Source organism: Camarhynchus parvulus, chromosome 2, assembly GCF_901933205.1.
Source record: "Camarhynchus parvulus chromosome 2, STF_HiC, whole genome shotgun sequence".
In the NCBI taxonomy this organism is placed as follows: Eukaryota; Metazoa; Chordata; class Aves; order Passeriformes; family Thraupidae; genus Camarhynchus; species Camarhynchus parvulus.
The window spans coordinates 79,638,788-79,652,761 of NC_044572.1; the positions used below are offsets into that span (position 1 = coordinate 79,638,788).

Genomic DNA, 13,974 nt, shown 5'->3' on the forward strand with positions numbered 1-13,974 from the left:
TATGTACGTACGTAAGTATTTGAGCGGGGGCTAAACCCTGCCTGGTTTAGGGGTTGGCAGGCGAGCGCGTTCCGGAGCCGGCGCTCCGGAGCGCTGTGCCCCACGGCCGGGAGCCGGCTTCAGCCGTCGGGAGGAGTTTCGACGCCTCTCGGGCCGAGCCGGCCGCTGTTTTTCCCCTGAAAGGCCGGGAATGCTTTAGCAGATTACCGAGTCCCGTAATCCCGTGGGCGCCGGGTGCCGGCCTGGTTCGAGGTCAGCGACGGGGCTGCGTGCGTCCGGGGGGCTGCTCCGGCCGGCGGGCCCGCACCGCCCCGCGCAGGGCCGGGGGAGCCGGGCGCCCGCCGCCGCTGACGCCTCTGCCTTTCCTTCCCGCAGCAGGGCCCGGGGGCCGCGGCGCCCACCCGGGCGGCCCGGAGCCGCCGCCGCCGCCCGCCGCCCCGCAGCCGCGGGAGCCCTTCGCGCCCAGCCACGGCAGCGCCTTCCACCTGCCCGAGCCCCAGCACGCCGCCGCGCTCTACTACGCCAGCTCCACGCTGCCGGCGCAGCGGGTGAGCTCCCCGCTGCCCGCCCAGCCCGGCGGCTCCCCCACCAAGCTGCCGCGGGCCGGCTCCGCCGCCGAGGGCGCCGCCTACGCCACCGCGCAGCGCCTCTCCTCCCCGAAGCAGTCCCCCAGCCGCCTGGCCAAGTCCTACAGCACCAGCTCGCCCATCAACATCGTCGTCTCCTCGGCGGGACTGTCGCCGTCCCCCATCCGAGTGACCTCCCCGCCCACCGTCCAGTCTAACATTTCCTCCTCTCCTATCCACCAGTTAAGCTCCACCATCGGCACTTACGCCACCCTGTCGCCTACCAAGCGGCTTGTTCACGCTGCCGATCAGTACAGCAAGCACTCCCAGGAGCTGTACGCCACCGCCACCCTGCAGAGACCCGGCTCCCTCGCAGGTAAAACCGCGGCCGGCAGCGCCTCGGGTCCGCGGCGGGGCCGGGGCTGCGCGGGGCCGGCGCGCCCGCGGAGGGAGGCGGTGAGGGGCGAGGGACGGCGTGAGGTGGGGGGGCAGGGCCGCCGGCCGGGGACGGGAGGGAGGGAGGGAATGGGGGGCGTTTGACAGGAGAACGGCATTTGGGGGAATTGCGGGTGGGTTTCATCCCGGGCCGTGCTCGGAGAGGCTGCTTGCCGCTGCTTGAGCAAAGTACCTGAGTTGTCCCGGCCCGTGGCGCCTTCCGGCGCCGGGCAGGTGTGCGTGCTGCTGGGGGTGCGGGGCTCGCCGCGCTCCCCGCTGTGACCCGCGGTGCGGGTGGGGGGTTTGTTACTATGGCGAATCTCTTCTCTGCCGCCATCAGAACCTCTGAGCCTTTTGCAGGGAATCGCTTTTCACCGGATTTACAGGCGGCTCAGGCGTACTTGACAAGTTTGGGGTTACTTAGCAGGAACTCCCGGTGTGCCGAGTCGTGCCGAGTAAGAGGTAGCGGTGATTTGGCTCCGAGTGCTCTTTGGGGAACAGGCTGTTAGAGCTGATTTAATGTCTCTGTAAATGCAGACTTTGAGCAGATCCAAGAAGTGAGATACTGGTGCGCTGTTCTCTAAACCATCTCTTTGCTAAACTGAGCATCCTTCAGGGGTGGGTTTTTTGTGTTCTCAAAATTTTCAGTTTCATTGCTATAGTAACAGCTGCTATGCTCATATGTTCTCTTGTGTGACATAAATAGATTTGAAGATAAATAGGATACATGAAGAAGTTAGGCTGAGTTTATCAGTCAGGTACACAAGTCTCTTACTGGAGTGAAGACCTCCCCCCCTTTCTCCTCTCACCCACCTCCCCTCCCCCATTCCAGCTGTTGTCAGCATCCTATATAATTCCTGTGTGTCTAAACACACAGACAGAATTAACTAATAATAAAATACTGTTTTGATCTATCTCCTTGTAAGAACTAGTTGCTGGATTTTTTTTTCATATTTAAAGGGCAGAGATTTTAAAACTTTATGTCTTTATATATATATAACACCATGTTCTAATTTCAGAATGAGTAAAGTGGCAGTATCATTAAATTAAGGTGAAATTCAAGATCTCGGGATGCTTGTATCAAGCCTGATGTCAAATACTGAGTCTTAGAATACTAAGTGGTTTATTTACCATTTATATTAATACAACTTCTTCCTGCTGTAGTCCAATACACTGTTGGCCACAAGTATTAAATACTGGCTTTATACAGTAGAAATTTAGGATTGCCACAGACTTTGTATTTTAGGCAGTTTTATAACTTCATTGTATAGCAAGAGTTTGAGTCTAAAAAGGCATGGATGTCAGCATCATTGATGTCAGCATCAAGGGAATGGAGAAGAAAATCGATTTGAAATTTATATACCTGTGGCTATGAGCTATTAGTATTTGCCTGATTTTTCTTACCTTTATTCTAGGATAGAAGTCTTTGCTTTGGGAAGTTTCTAACAGGCATAGTACTTTTTCCTGTTTGTGGACTGTTAGCATTGACATTTGTGTTGTACTAGGGGTTTGGTTTTGATTTGTTTTTCTTAAGGAGGCATCTTTGTATCATTGCAGCATCAAGTCTGTGATGATAGCTTAGTCCAAAACTTCTTTATTTAGGGGTTAAGGTCCAGCATAATGACTCTGAAGTGCTACAGAAGCTGTTTGTCCTGAGCTAGATCCAAGTTGAAACTTGGGTTTAGGCTATTTTGGCCTTCTTGGCCAATAATGCTTCTATAGACATTCCTAACAGAATTTTCTACTTTGTTTTGAATAAAAGTTAAGGAACTGACATTCATTTTCTTGAATTGCTTTTAAATAAAAGCTTTTGATAAGACTTCTGCATCTTGCATAACCTGCATCTTTTTAAAGCCTACTGCAGGGCGTTGCCTGATTTACTGATTTATGGCTTTGGTGAAATATAAAGCCTATAGATGATACATGCATTTAGGAAATGGCTGGTGTATGTTGTGTGGATTTTCCTATGGGAGAGAAGTAGTGATTGACCATTTGAGTTTGCTGTTGAGTTTGTAAAAATTGATAAAGCAGCACTAACTTTGCTTGGTACTGGGCTGATCAGAGCAAATATAACAATCTACTGGGTCACTCATCCCTTAGGGATTTGATTTTAAGATATGTAAAAACCCTCGTTGTTTTATTTTATAACAAATGGAAAATCGTGTAACTTGAATAAGTATTAGGTGGCAGACCTGGAGAGAGAAAGTTTTGCTACTTCAAAGACTCAGTGTAAGCAACAGTATGTTAGTAAATACCTTTTCTTTTTTTTTTCCCTGCAGTGGTGACATGCCTTTCAAGTAGTCCTTGAAAGGAGCTCTATCACATGATCCATTCTTTTGCAAAGGTTTTCTATTGTGAGCTCCTACCCCTTATTTTCCACTGCCATTCTTATGCATGTTGCTCTGGCCTGACTGCCATCCCAGAGTTACACATTTGCCAGCAGTGTTAAGTGCCTGACTAATCTTCTAGACTTTCACTGGATTCACTGAAACCAATGGACTACTCAGAGGCTTAAAATTAGCATATGCTTTAGAGTTAGCCAGGATCAGATGTTACAGATACTACTAAGGTAATCTTAATTTCTTCCTTCTTTCTGTAAGTATTTTTGCTCAGAATAGGTTTGGAATTTGAACTCTAAGTATATAATATTTTTGCAAGAGTTTTTCAGTCATTGTGTTAGAAATCAAACCCACTGAGAAGGAAAGCAAGCAATTGTACTTTGAAAAACTAATGTTCAATAAATAGTGGTTTTGCTTCTTGTTCAAAACATCCAAAGATGAGTTGAAGTTTTTTGGGGTTTTTGAGAGAGAGAGAGAGAGGAGGAGGAGGAGGAAGAATGGAGAACAGTTGTCACATTGCACTGATTGATGGTTTGCCTACTGTGATTAATGTGAAGTTGCATTGGCATGGATGTGTCATCACAGGGATGATGTTATACTAAGTAATCTTTTTTATATCTGGCAATAAAAAAATAAGTATTTGTGGTAATTACTAAAACCACAAATGATGCATTTGTTTTAATTATTTTTGCATTATACTAGAAATTTGTCCTGGAGCTATCTAGTTCATGAATACTACTGGGTTTCAGTGTGCTAAACAAGCCAAACTGTATCAGTGCCAGACTTAGATATTTAAAAGATAAAACATTCAGATAAGATCCATTTTTTTAAAAAAATCAAGTAAAAAGTTACATAGATGACCCAAAACATAATCTGTCCGAGACTTAACTGAGATGGCATTATTCATATTAATTTCCTACAAATTTGATTATGAAACAACTTGAAATTTTAAAAATGGCAATTCTTAGACTTCATCCTGAATTTCAAATGAGACATGCAACAGTGTGCAATGACTCAGTTTTAACCGAGTAACCTTAGAAACGTCTTCAGAAATGGCTTTTAGTCTAGTTATATTTGAGCTACTGCCACTGCCAAGTGTGTGTGTGTATGGGTGTGTGTGTACATGTGTATATAGTGGCTCTGGTGAGTGTACATTTGCTGTGTTTATTCTTAGTCTAGATGCTTCATTGCTATGATCTGCAATTACAGTTTTAGAAGTAGTTTTCTGCTCTGCACGGCTCCAAAGCATATTCGACCGTCTGTTCAAGCAGTGATCCAAATCCAGAAAGCACAGTTTGTAAATACCTTCTTGCAGCTTCCACACCTGCACTGCACTTCGGAGTGCTGCTGGGAGCCAAACTCACCAAAGCAGCCCATTTTGCCTGGAAGAAGGAATGTTTAGGACAGCAAGCAGCAGAAACATGGGAAAACTCTTTCAGGAGGCAGGTCATGCACAGGTGCCCACTCTTCATGCTTTTCTGATGCATCTTCTGGTGGGCAGAGTCAGACAGACAGTACTAGAGGAGTACTGAGTTTCTTTAGGAACAAAGGGGAAGGAGGCAGTCAAGCTGTGTTGTTCATGTGGTTTGTGCCTCAGGTTATGTCCCTGGGAGCAGCCCCAATGTTGCAAAGCCATTCCTGCCTCTTCATCCAGGTTTAGGGAAGACTAGGGACATGCAAAGCAATGGAAAGTAGTTTTATGTATTGCCTTATTACAGAAAATTCAAAGGAGAGTAATCCTGCGTGAAGACTGCACCATATTTCATAAGCTGTACTAAAAGGTTAAGTTTAAGAAATGAGTGTTGGTGTGAATCACTTGATGTAATGTTAGATGGAAAGAATATTACACCGCTATCTTTCATGTAGTGGTGACACATTTCACTGAAACAAGAGCTGCAGCATCCCTCTAGACAGCTCTACTTCTACCAGTGTTGAAAACTTCAGTGCTCAGCCTGGTGTTTATAATCTTCTTTCAAGTAAAACAAAATGGAAAAGAATTTTTCCTATCTGAAGAGGACTGTTTGTATGCAAGTGTAATACTAACATTAAAATAACAGCAGTTTATAAAAATGTGGCGTGGGTTAATATATAAAATATGCTTTCCACTCCTTGTTGAGCAAAGAGTTCTAAATTTATCAGGCTCTTAATTGGTTCCTTCTGCTCCTTCATATGTTTTGCCTCACTCATCTCTCTTTGCTGAGGACCATCCTTTATCCTTTCTCCTTCTGTAAGCTTTTCACTGTATATGATGTGTTGAACCCTGGTTTCCTGTTGGGGCTTAGGTAGGACTCCTATTTGGTGGTGAGTGTTGACATGTTAAAGCATGTCAGTGTGAATCACAGGGGCACAGAACAGCTTAAGCAACTTCCTGTGGGATAACTGATGTACATTACTACTAGCATGGATTAATGTTTCCTTTTGATTGCACGAAAATACTGGATCATCTGTATATCACTAGTTCATTGCCATCTTTAAAAAGATTATCTTGTTAAGTGTTAGAGGTCTCCAATAAATCACACCACACTTGTATTTGTGCTAGAAGAACTGCATTACTGTTAACTTACAGCCAAAGTAAATCTAAATCACCCCAGAATTAAAAGTTCCCTGTGCCTTTAAATCCCCACCTGAGACACAGGGCTGACCTAATAAAATAGTCTAGGTGTGATGTGCCATTGTACATTTTTTGGCAGGCAAGGAAGAAAAATATTTGCATTTTTTTTGGCTTTAAGATAAGCTCTTGGACCATCTATATGATTGGTCATAATAGAAAGGACACTCAGTTGTTTCCCGTAACTATTCTGTATTTTTACAGAATCCCGAGAGTATCTTTTATAGAGAGAACCAAATTACTTCATTAATTTTAACCTAAGTAGTTTTCCATAGATTTCTTTTCTAAGTTTTTTTTTTTTTTTTGTTTTTATTAGCTGGAAAATTCCTTTATCTGCTGCCAGAGCCTTTACACATGAGAACACTGTTAATGCTCTTTTCTTCTGGGACAGACACTGCAGTCTTAGGAGTTTTTTCTTCTCCTTTTACTCTTATTTGTTTTGAGACTCTTTCTTTCAGATAAGAAAACAAAGTGGACGATTTTGAGTAATATCCAGCAATATATCAGATTTTAATTAGAACATGGAATTTGGTGTCTTTCTGATACAAAGTTACTTGCTCACACATTGCAACCTGGAGGTTAGGTATGCTGGTGTTGCTTTAGAGTTGATACAAATATACAACTAAATGTTCACTTTGATTTTCTTTGTTACTTATTCTACCTATTTCTTTAGCAATAGTTATGTTTCTAATTGTTACAGCTGGAACCTTTACAATTGTGCTCATTTCCAGTTTGGGAAAGGTATCCACAATGGACAGTGTACAGCAAGAAAGCAGAAGGAATAAGGTGGATGACTTTGAAATATGTTATTATTGCCATGATTTTTGCTCCTGTATTTTTCAGATTTAGATCACATGAAATTAACTTGCTCATAATAGAGGAATAATTGACAAGAGGCAAATACAGAAGCCCCATGTGCATCTTTGAGCTACTGAACTTGATGTTAGCTCCCAATGTGTGCAAACACAAGAAATATGTCTAAACTTGGGTCCTGTTCTTTCACTGATTACCACCTTTCCCTTTGCTTCCCATTCTTGATAAGGGACATTGTTTGGCTGATCCTCATAATGATCTTTCAGAGGGGTGTCAAATCAAATAATATTGCAGACTAACAAGCTTTTTGGGCAAAGAGCACCAGTGTGCAGTACTGCTGAAAATAGGCTCAGTTTGTATAAAGCTGCAAGTATTTTAACCAAATGACTGGGAAACTGTTTGCAGTAGCTGTTTCTGGGACTTTGGGTGAATGTAACATCAAACATGCTTCTGGGGACTACTGAGGCCTGTGCTGTTGCTTGGTAACCACAAATGTGGTTTCTGGCCTCTGGTCCTGAACCTTAGCAGTGTACTTAAGAAGGCCAGGATTCAAATTTAAGCATGAAAGTCACTAGAAGAAATTTCTTAAGCCTCAGAGCAGAATTTGAAATTTCTCTGCTTCATACACCTGTTGAGCAGGAGGACAAGAAGGAGGCGAAGTTGACAAAAAGCTAACAGAGAAGAGTCTCTGTCCCTAGCAGAAGGATGGTTAAGCCAAGGAGCTGGAATTTGCCAGTTTTCTTGGCTACTAAAATCCAATGGAATGTATGAAGTCAAAGGGCAGTGTTTTGGGAACTTGACTTTATGGAATTTAGGTTAGAACAATGGACATACATTAACCAGTGCTGGCACTACAGTTCCTGTGCTTGTCTTGCTTATATTGATCTGTGTTCTGTTTAGTATGAGTTTTCAGGAAGATAATAGGGCCTCATAAACGATTATACATTCAAACTTTTCAGTCTTAAGGGTGTGCTAGTGAGGCTAAGTCTCATCCTTGCCTATTACAACCCATTTTTGCCTTCAGGTCTCAGTGGTGTCCTCATGTACCTATTGTTCTCTTCAGTTGCCAGGAGCATGATTCTGTGCTATAGGTCTTTGGCCTCAAATTCACTCCTTGAGGGCAGAGGAGGGTGCTGTCGTATGGGATAGAGAGTATAAGCAAAGGCAAGGTCCCCTTCTATCAAATTTCTGACACTCAGTCTTTTATGGCATGAGTGAAAAGATTTATTTCTGCTGTACAGTCTAAAATGGGATAACTGTGTTTGTCTTGAGCAAAGAAGGCACATGTGAAAGCTGCAGCTTCCTCAGTCTCAAACCCTGTTGCAAGGTGTTATCCAGCAGCCTGGAAATGTTTGTTGCAAAAGTATTGATATAAAATGACAGAAATCTTATGTTCATCATGGTTTGGGTATTTAAGGGATGTGAAAACAAGCCCTTCATTTTTACTGTGGTAGAAAATATCATCCTTTCCAGTTGCTGTGGCACAGAAACTTGTAGTAATAGATGGAGTAGCTCAGATTTAGGAAGTAATATGCAGCTCATCAGTAACATAAGCATTCATTTGTTGGCATATCTAATGGCTTTTTGGTTGTTGTGTGCACACACTCTCTTAAAGCAGTGCAGGTGCCTCTGGTCAAGAATAATTGCTTATGGCCGAAAGAAGATGGCAAAATGGGCAGTTGTGGAAGGCCCCTTGCTTTAAGGCCAAAGCTTGTGTGGGGAGGTTGCCCATGTCCGCCTGTGCCACATGCAGACTGCTCATGGGTGAAACACATTACTTGTCAGTGCTAACAGCTGCCAGAAGCTACACTGGGCCAAATTTGCTCTATGAGCAATCATGGGAGATAAATGAGGCAATTTTTCAGTAATCATAGGGTCAAATTTGAAGATCACATAGATGTAGACCTAGAACAGAATACCTTTTGGTTTTATAGAAGTGATATTGGAGAGGACAGAGAGATATTGTCTAATGATAATGAATTCATGGAACTGTACATTACCATAAGCGGTTAGAAGCAAAAGTCACAATTTAATATGCTGAAATGAGAAGGACCAAGTGATGACTAATCTTACAATTATAAGGCATAGCATATGAAACTGCCAGTTGGATCACATAGATTTTTAATAAGTACATCAAGTTGCAACTTACAGTGTATTAGTGAAGTGTCCCTGCCCATGACAGGGGGTTGAAACTAATCTTTAAGGTCCCTTCCAGCCCAAACCATTCTGCTATGCTGTAATAGAAAAGTGCTATGTTTGGATACAAGTCGTTCGAAATCTCATGCAATCCTCCCTTTACTGAGGAAATTTTTACATATGCTTTTCTAGATTTACTTCCTCCACAGTGTGTGTCTATGTCTTGCCGTATGGCCCCTTATCCTCCCAGTCCAATCCAGGTGCAAAGCATCCCTTTTATCAGCTAGCCAGCTGTGCTGCTCTGAGACAGTAAAAGCTTTTGATCATCCAGCTAAAGCTGTCCCTGGGTTTAAAGAGTGTTGCCTGGGAGGAAAGTAAGGGTCGAGAAGAAGCTGTGACCCTCTGATACCAGAGCAGATTTCCTGTCATTATAGAGCAAAATGACACCTCTCCATGGGGTCTTTCCCTCACCCCACTACTTTCCTGACTATCCTAGTTCAGTGGGAATGCAGTAATGTTTACATTCGATCACCAAAAGGTGTCACAAGCTCTTCAAAGTCCTGGGAGCATGGTCCATAAAGGAGGGTGAGATGGACTCTTTCAGATATTTGTGGGGGAAGAGAAGGTGGAGGGGGACAAGATGACAGCCCTCTGTGTATTTGGGGCTAATATACCATGGAGAAATGGAGGACTGAGTGGAAGAAAAGTTACAGACCTGCTAATCACAGTGCTCTTTGGACACTGCAACATAAACTGATAGAAAGGATAATATAAGAATGAAGGTAGTAAATGGTTAAAGGGATAGTTTGCAACAGGAGTTCTCCAAAACCAGATTGTGCTGGAATGACCTGCTTACTGACCTTTTCTTAGATGATATTTGATGTCTTTCTATTTCCTGTCAGGGCTCTGAGCATGGATTTTCTGTAGTGCCACTTGGGAAATGTTTACTTAAGCTAGAGAAGATGGATATTCTTGCAAGAGTGTGGTTGGGCAGGGATCTGGGTAAAGGAACATTTTCAGTTTGTCATTTTGAAGATTGAAATAATGGAAAGGAAGGGTACTCCTAATAAAGTTCCGCAAGGAGAACTCTTTTTGGCTACTTGAAAAGTACTTTTTAATTTTATTATCTTGGCACAAAACCATGAAATAAGCCAAGGAAACTTCTTGATAGTGAAATATTAGGAGGCATTTTCTGAAGAGAGGAAGATAAATCCTGTGTAGAAGGATGGAAGATGGAAAGATGAAAGGGGAAGAACAGGATTGGAGCTGAGGTAATAATACACTTAAAAGCTAGTCACATATTCAGCATCTTTGGCTGAAAAGAAGTGTAGGAAAATACCTATGTGACCTGGTTGAGTACAGCATATCTCAGCCACCTGTATTAGGAACATAATAGAATATTTCATGGCCTCACATAACAAGCAAAACTGGGAGCGTTACACAGGGTTAGGACTTCATCTGGAGAACTGTACACAGCTGTGACCCTCTCTAGGCAAGAGACACTTTCTAGCCTTCATTTCTTCTGAACTGTCCTGCATGGATTATCAAGAAATAAAGAAGCTTGTTGTGCATAGACCTGACTTAGTGTGTTTCTTCCATTTCTTAACAGAGAAGAGGCTGCTAGATTACATAGCTTCTTAGAGTAAATAGAGGTTATTTGTTAAGAGTGATGAATCCTGGTAAGAATAATTAATTTGATGAAGGATTTACTTTCTTTGAAAAAAGACAGGATTAGTTGAGTCCCTGGCAGCTTTTAGTATAGTTCATTTCTGATGAACTATGGTGAGGGATGTTTGAAACTAGGTGATTTCCAACTCAAGTCTTTCTGTAATTCATCTTACCAAGGAGGGAGAGAGAGTTAAAGGTATCTCCTGAGTTGCTTTTTACCATCAGCCTTTGGTTTTAGGGCTTTGACTAACCATCTATGATGTGTTTGACTGGAGCATCTTTGTCAGCTAGTGCTCCTCCATTTTCCCTCAAAATATTTGAACCCAGTAGCCCTAGGGAATACAGTGACCTCCCAGCCATGATTGCACTTTGTCTGGTCTCTGACCAAACTTCAAAGTTTTCCAGGTTTATTGATTGAAATTTTTTGTTTCTTTCTCTCCAGAGTTGTAGTTCCTGTGTAGCTCATGTCATCCTTGTCTGTGTTGCATCTTGAGATGCCTTTGGCAAGAATCAGCTAATGCTGAACATAACTGAGCATCTTCTCCAAAGTGATCTAGTTTGTGTCCTACCATCTTAAGATCCTATCTTGTGAATCCATAAATTCAGGAATTAATTGTCTTAGCTGAAAAACTCTTTTTCTCTGAAGTTTATCAAGGTTGTGATTGCATGTCACTGCTGTTTTCAGTCGACACTAGATTTTGGACCACTTTTGTAAAATCAGGCACAACTTGATGCACGCATCTTCAGCCAGCCAAATGGCCATGGAAGTGTTGGCTTCACAGGCAGGGCAGCCATTTGACATGCAAATAGCGTCAATTTGCATTTATGAATAACCAGTAACTAATGGTGTGACACTTCAGAATGCCTCAAGTGTTTGTCACCTTTGGACTGCATGAATCGCATCCTTCTAATTGGAATTACTGTTAAAGCTATTCTTGAAGCTAAACACTTCCAGTAGTTTATTGCAAACTGCTGTGAGCACATTTCTTATGTTCCTTATCTTAGATCTACTTTCCTTTTGCCAGTGACCTTCTTTCACCATTTGTCTCCTGCAGCATTTGTCATGGCCGTCTCATTTTAGCATGGACGCTCTGCTGGAATGACAGCACTCTTTCAGCCTAAGGTCCTTTTCTGGCCATGCTTTTCAGCAATAATCTGAATTTGTGAGGTTAATTGCAAAGTCTGTTCTTCTGTGTTTGTTTCTTTTCTTCTCTGCTCTCTTTTTTTTCCTCTTTTTCCTTACAATAAGTGCCTGCTAAAAAGAATCTGTAGCCATCCATTTCCTCTTTTGCTTGTTGCTTATTGTGAAAAGTTTTACTTCAGGTATTTTTCTGAGTCTTTGGAAGTTGGATACTAAATGCATGCTATTGAGTGATTGCTATATTAGTAAGAATAATGAATTAAAAGAGAACTTTATTTTATGGGATGCAATGATTATTTCAGCATAAATTTTAAGTCCTTGAGCTACTAATGTCATGGTGTTAACAGTATTCGTTTTCTTTGTCTCTACATTCAGCGTTTCTTTTATTTAGAGCATCCCTGTTAGAATTGCTTTAGATTATAATGACTTTAGTAATAGGAAACTATTTTAAGTTTTCTAGCAGAGGTCTCAATAGGTACATAATGCAAACAACCTAAAACCAGCTTGAATAATGGTACAGTAATCTTTTGAGCATAATTCTAAAAGTGAGTAATTGTTGGCCTAAACTTCTTTACAGTCATAAATAAATTCTTTAGTTCAATTGCATTCAAATTGATTTTGTATACATTTAATAAAACATCCATGTTTTAACTCCCGCATTTTAAATGCAATGAGTCTCAAATGGATAGTGAAAACTTGATGAGTAATAGGGTATCACAGAATATCCAGAGATATCTTCCCTTTCTTGAATTTGGCATTGAGAAAAAGACAAAGATAATGAACTCCATTTTTTTCTCCTGGAATGTCACATACTTACACCTCATGTCTTGGTGAAGTCTGGAAACCAGGGGCTGCAAGTTAAGTGTTCACTGAAGAGGAGAAAGCCTCTGGGAGGAGAAAGTGTTTAAGACTCTATCAAAGATTGCCTTACATGAAAGAACAAATACTGCTAATGCTTTTCTCTATTCTCTTAATGAAAGGCAAGTTTGAGTACAAAGAGTTACAGATAAAATTTCCAAATTTGGTGTTGTTCAGACCTCTAGTAATGTGCAATCTTATTGTAAAAGGAATTACAAAAGACAAGTTGCCAACACTTTTCTGTGAGCAAACCCCAGATGCAGTGTCTAAGATTTCAGCCGTGTCTGTCAGAAACTGGAACACAGGTTTTCAAAACAAAAATATTCACAATAAGTTAATACTTTTTAAAAGGTGCGTGTGTGATTGAGATTTGTTAGAACTATGTTTTCCTTTTCCGTGTTAGCAGGAAAACCTCCTCTTGGAACAGTGAACTTCTAGGAAGCACATTACAATTAGATTAAGAATTCGGGTTGCCCAGCAAAAGTCAGTTGAGAAATACTGTAGTTGGGCAGACTTGACACTTCATTATCTAATTGAGTTTTGGGGTTTTTTTCTGTTGTTACCTCTTCCAGAGTGTTGCACAGTGACTGTTTTTTTTTTTTTTCGTTTGGGAACCCCTGTTCCACAAAGCACCTTCCTTAATAAATTCTCTAAAAATCTTGAGAATTTCTCTTCTAGTTGGATTTAAGCTCTAGATATTCTTTCTGTTCCCTGTGCAGGAAGGAGTTGATGTAGAAAGGTTTTCCCCTTTCCCCTGCACCAGAGCTGCTGTGAGAACTTGCTCCGTTTAAGGTTGACTGAGCTGATGCTTGGTTTGGGGGAAGGCTTCAGAATTGCTGGGGTTTTTAGCTGCTGTGCTTTTCCACAGTGTTAAACACGATCAGAGAGTTAAATTTTCACCAGCAGGCATTAGTGCAGTAGTGCCTGATTTGTTTTGCTGGAGGCGGCAGTGCTTCTTAGCAAATCACTCATGCTGCTGGAAGTTGTCTCTAGCCCTCCAAAGACCTTCAGGGTTTTGGATGTTTAGCCTATACTGCTGCTTAACCAGCAGAAATTGGGTCTCCAAGTTTGCTTAGGTACAGCCTTGTGAAAGAAGGAAGACACAGCCTGGGGAATTAAGGATGAACTGTTACTTCCCTTTGGTTTGCAATCCTTGTCAATGAAGCATTCACTGTGGGGCTTCCCATAGAGGGTTTATTTCTGGATATTTGCTTTTGGGGCCTGTCTCATGAATACACCAGTATTTCATACCTTTACTTGCTGACTTGAATGCATTGCCACAACCCCTGCATCAGCATAGAGCCCATGGTGCAACACAAACTATTAACATTCAGAATTGGAAATAATAAATTTTTATCTTTCCTAAGATCAAGATAAGCAAAACTTCAAAGATCTCTGCTGCTGCAAAGG

The 13,974-nt window shown here is 42.0% G+C and overlaps 1 protein-coding gene across 7 annotated transcripts in view; it reads left to right on the top strand.

Annotated features, from left to right (window-relative positions):
- Nucleotides 1-13,974, top strand: part of CTNND2 (catenin delta 2) — a 636,038-nt gene that overhangs the window by 367,564 nt on the left and 254,500 nt on the right. For 6 of the 7 annotated variants that reach the window (XM_030971656.1, XM_030971657.1, XM_030971655.1 and 3 more), the window contains one exon: nucleotides 810-942. In XM_030971656.1, the coding sequence (XP_030827516.1) occupies nucleotides 810-942 (133 nt within the window). Of the gene's footprint in view, nucleotides 1-375; nucleotides 943-13,974 lie in introns of all 7 variants that reach the window. The other variant, XM_030971661.1, reaches the window with a different exon arrangement.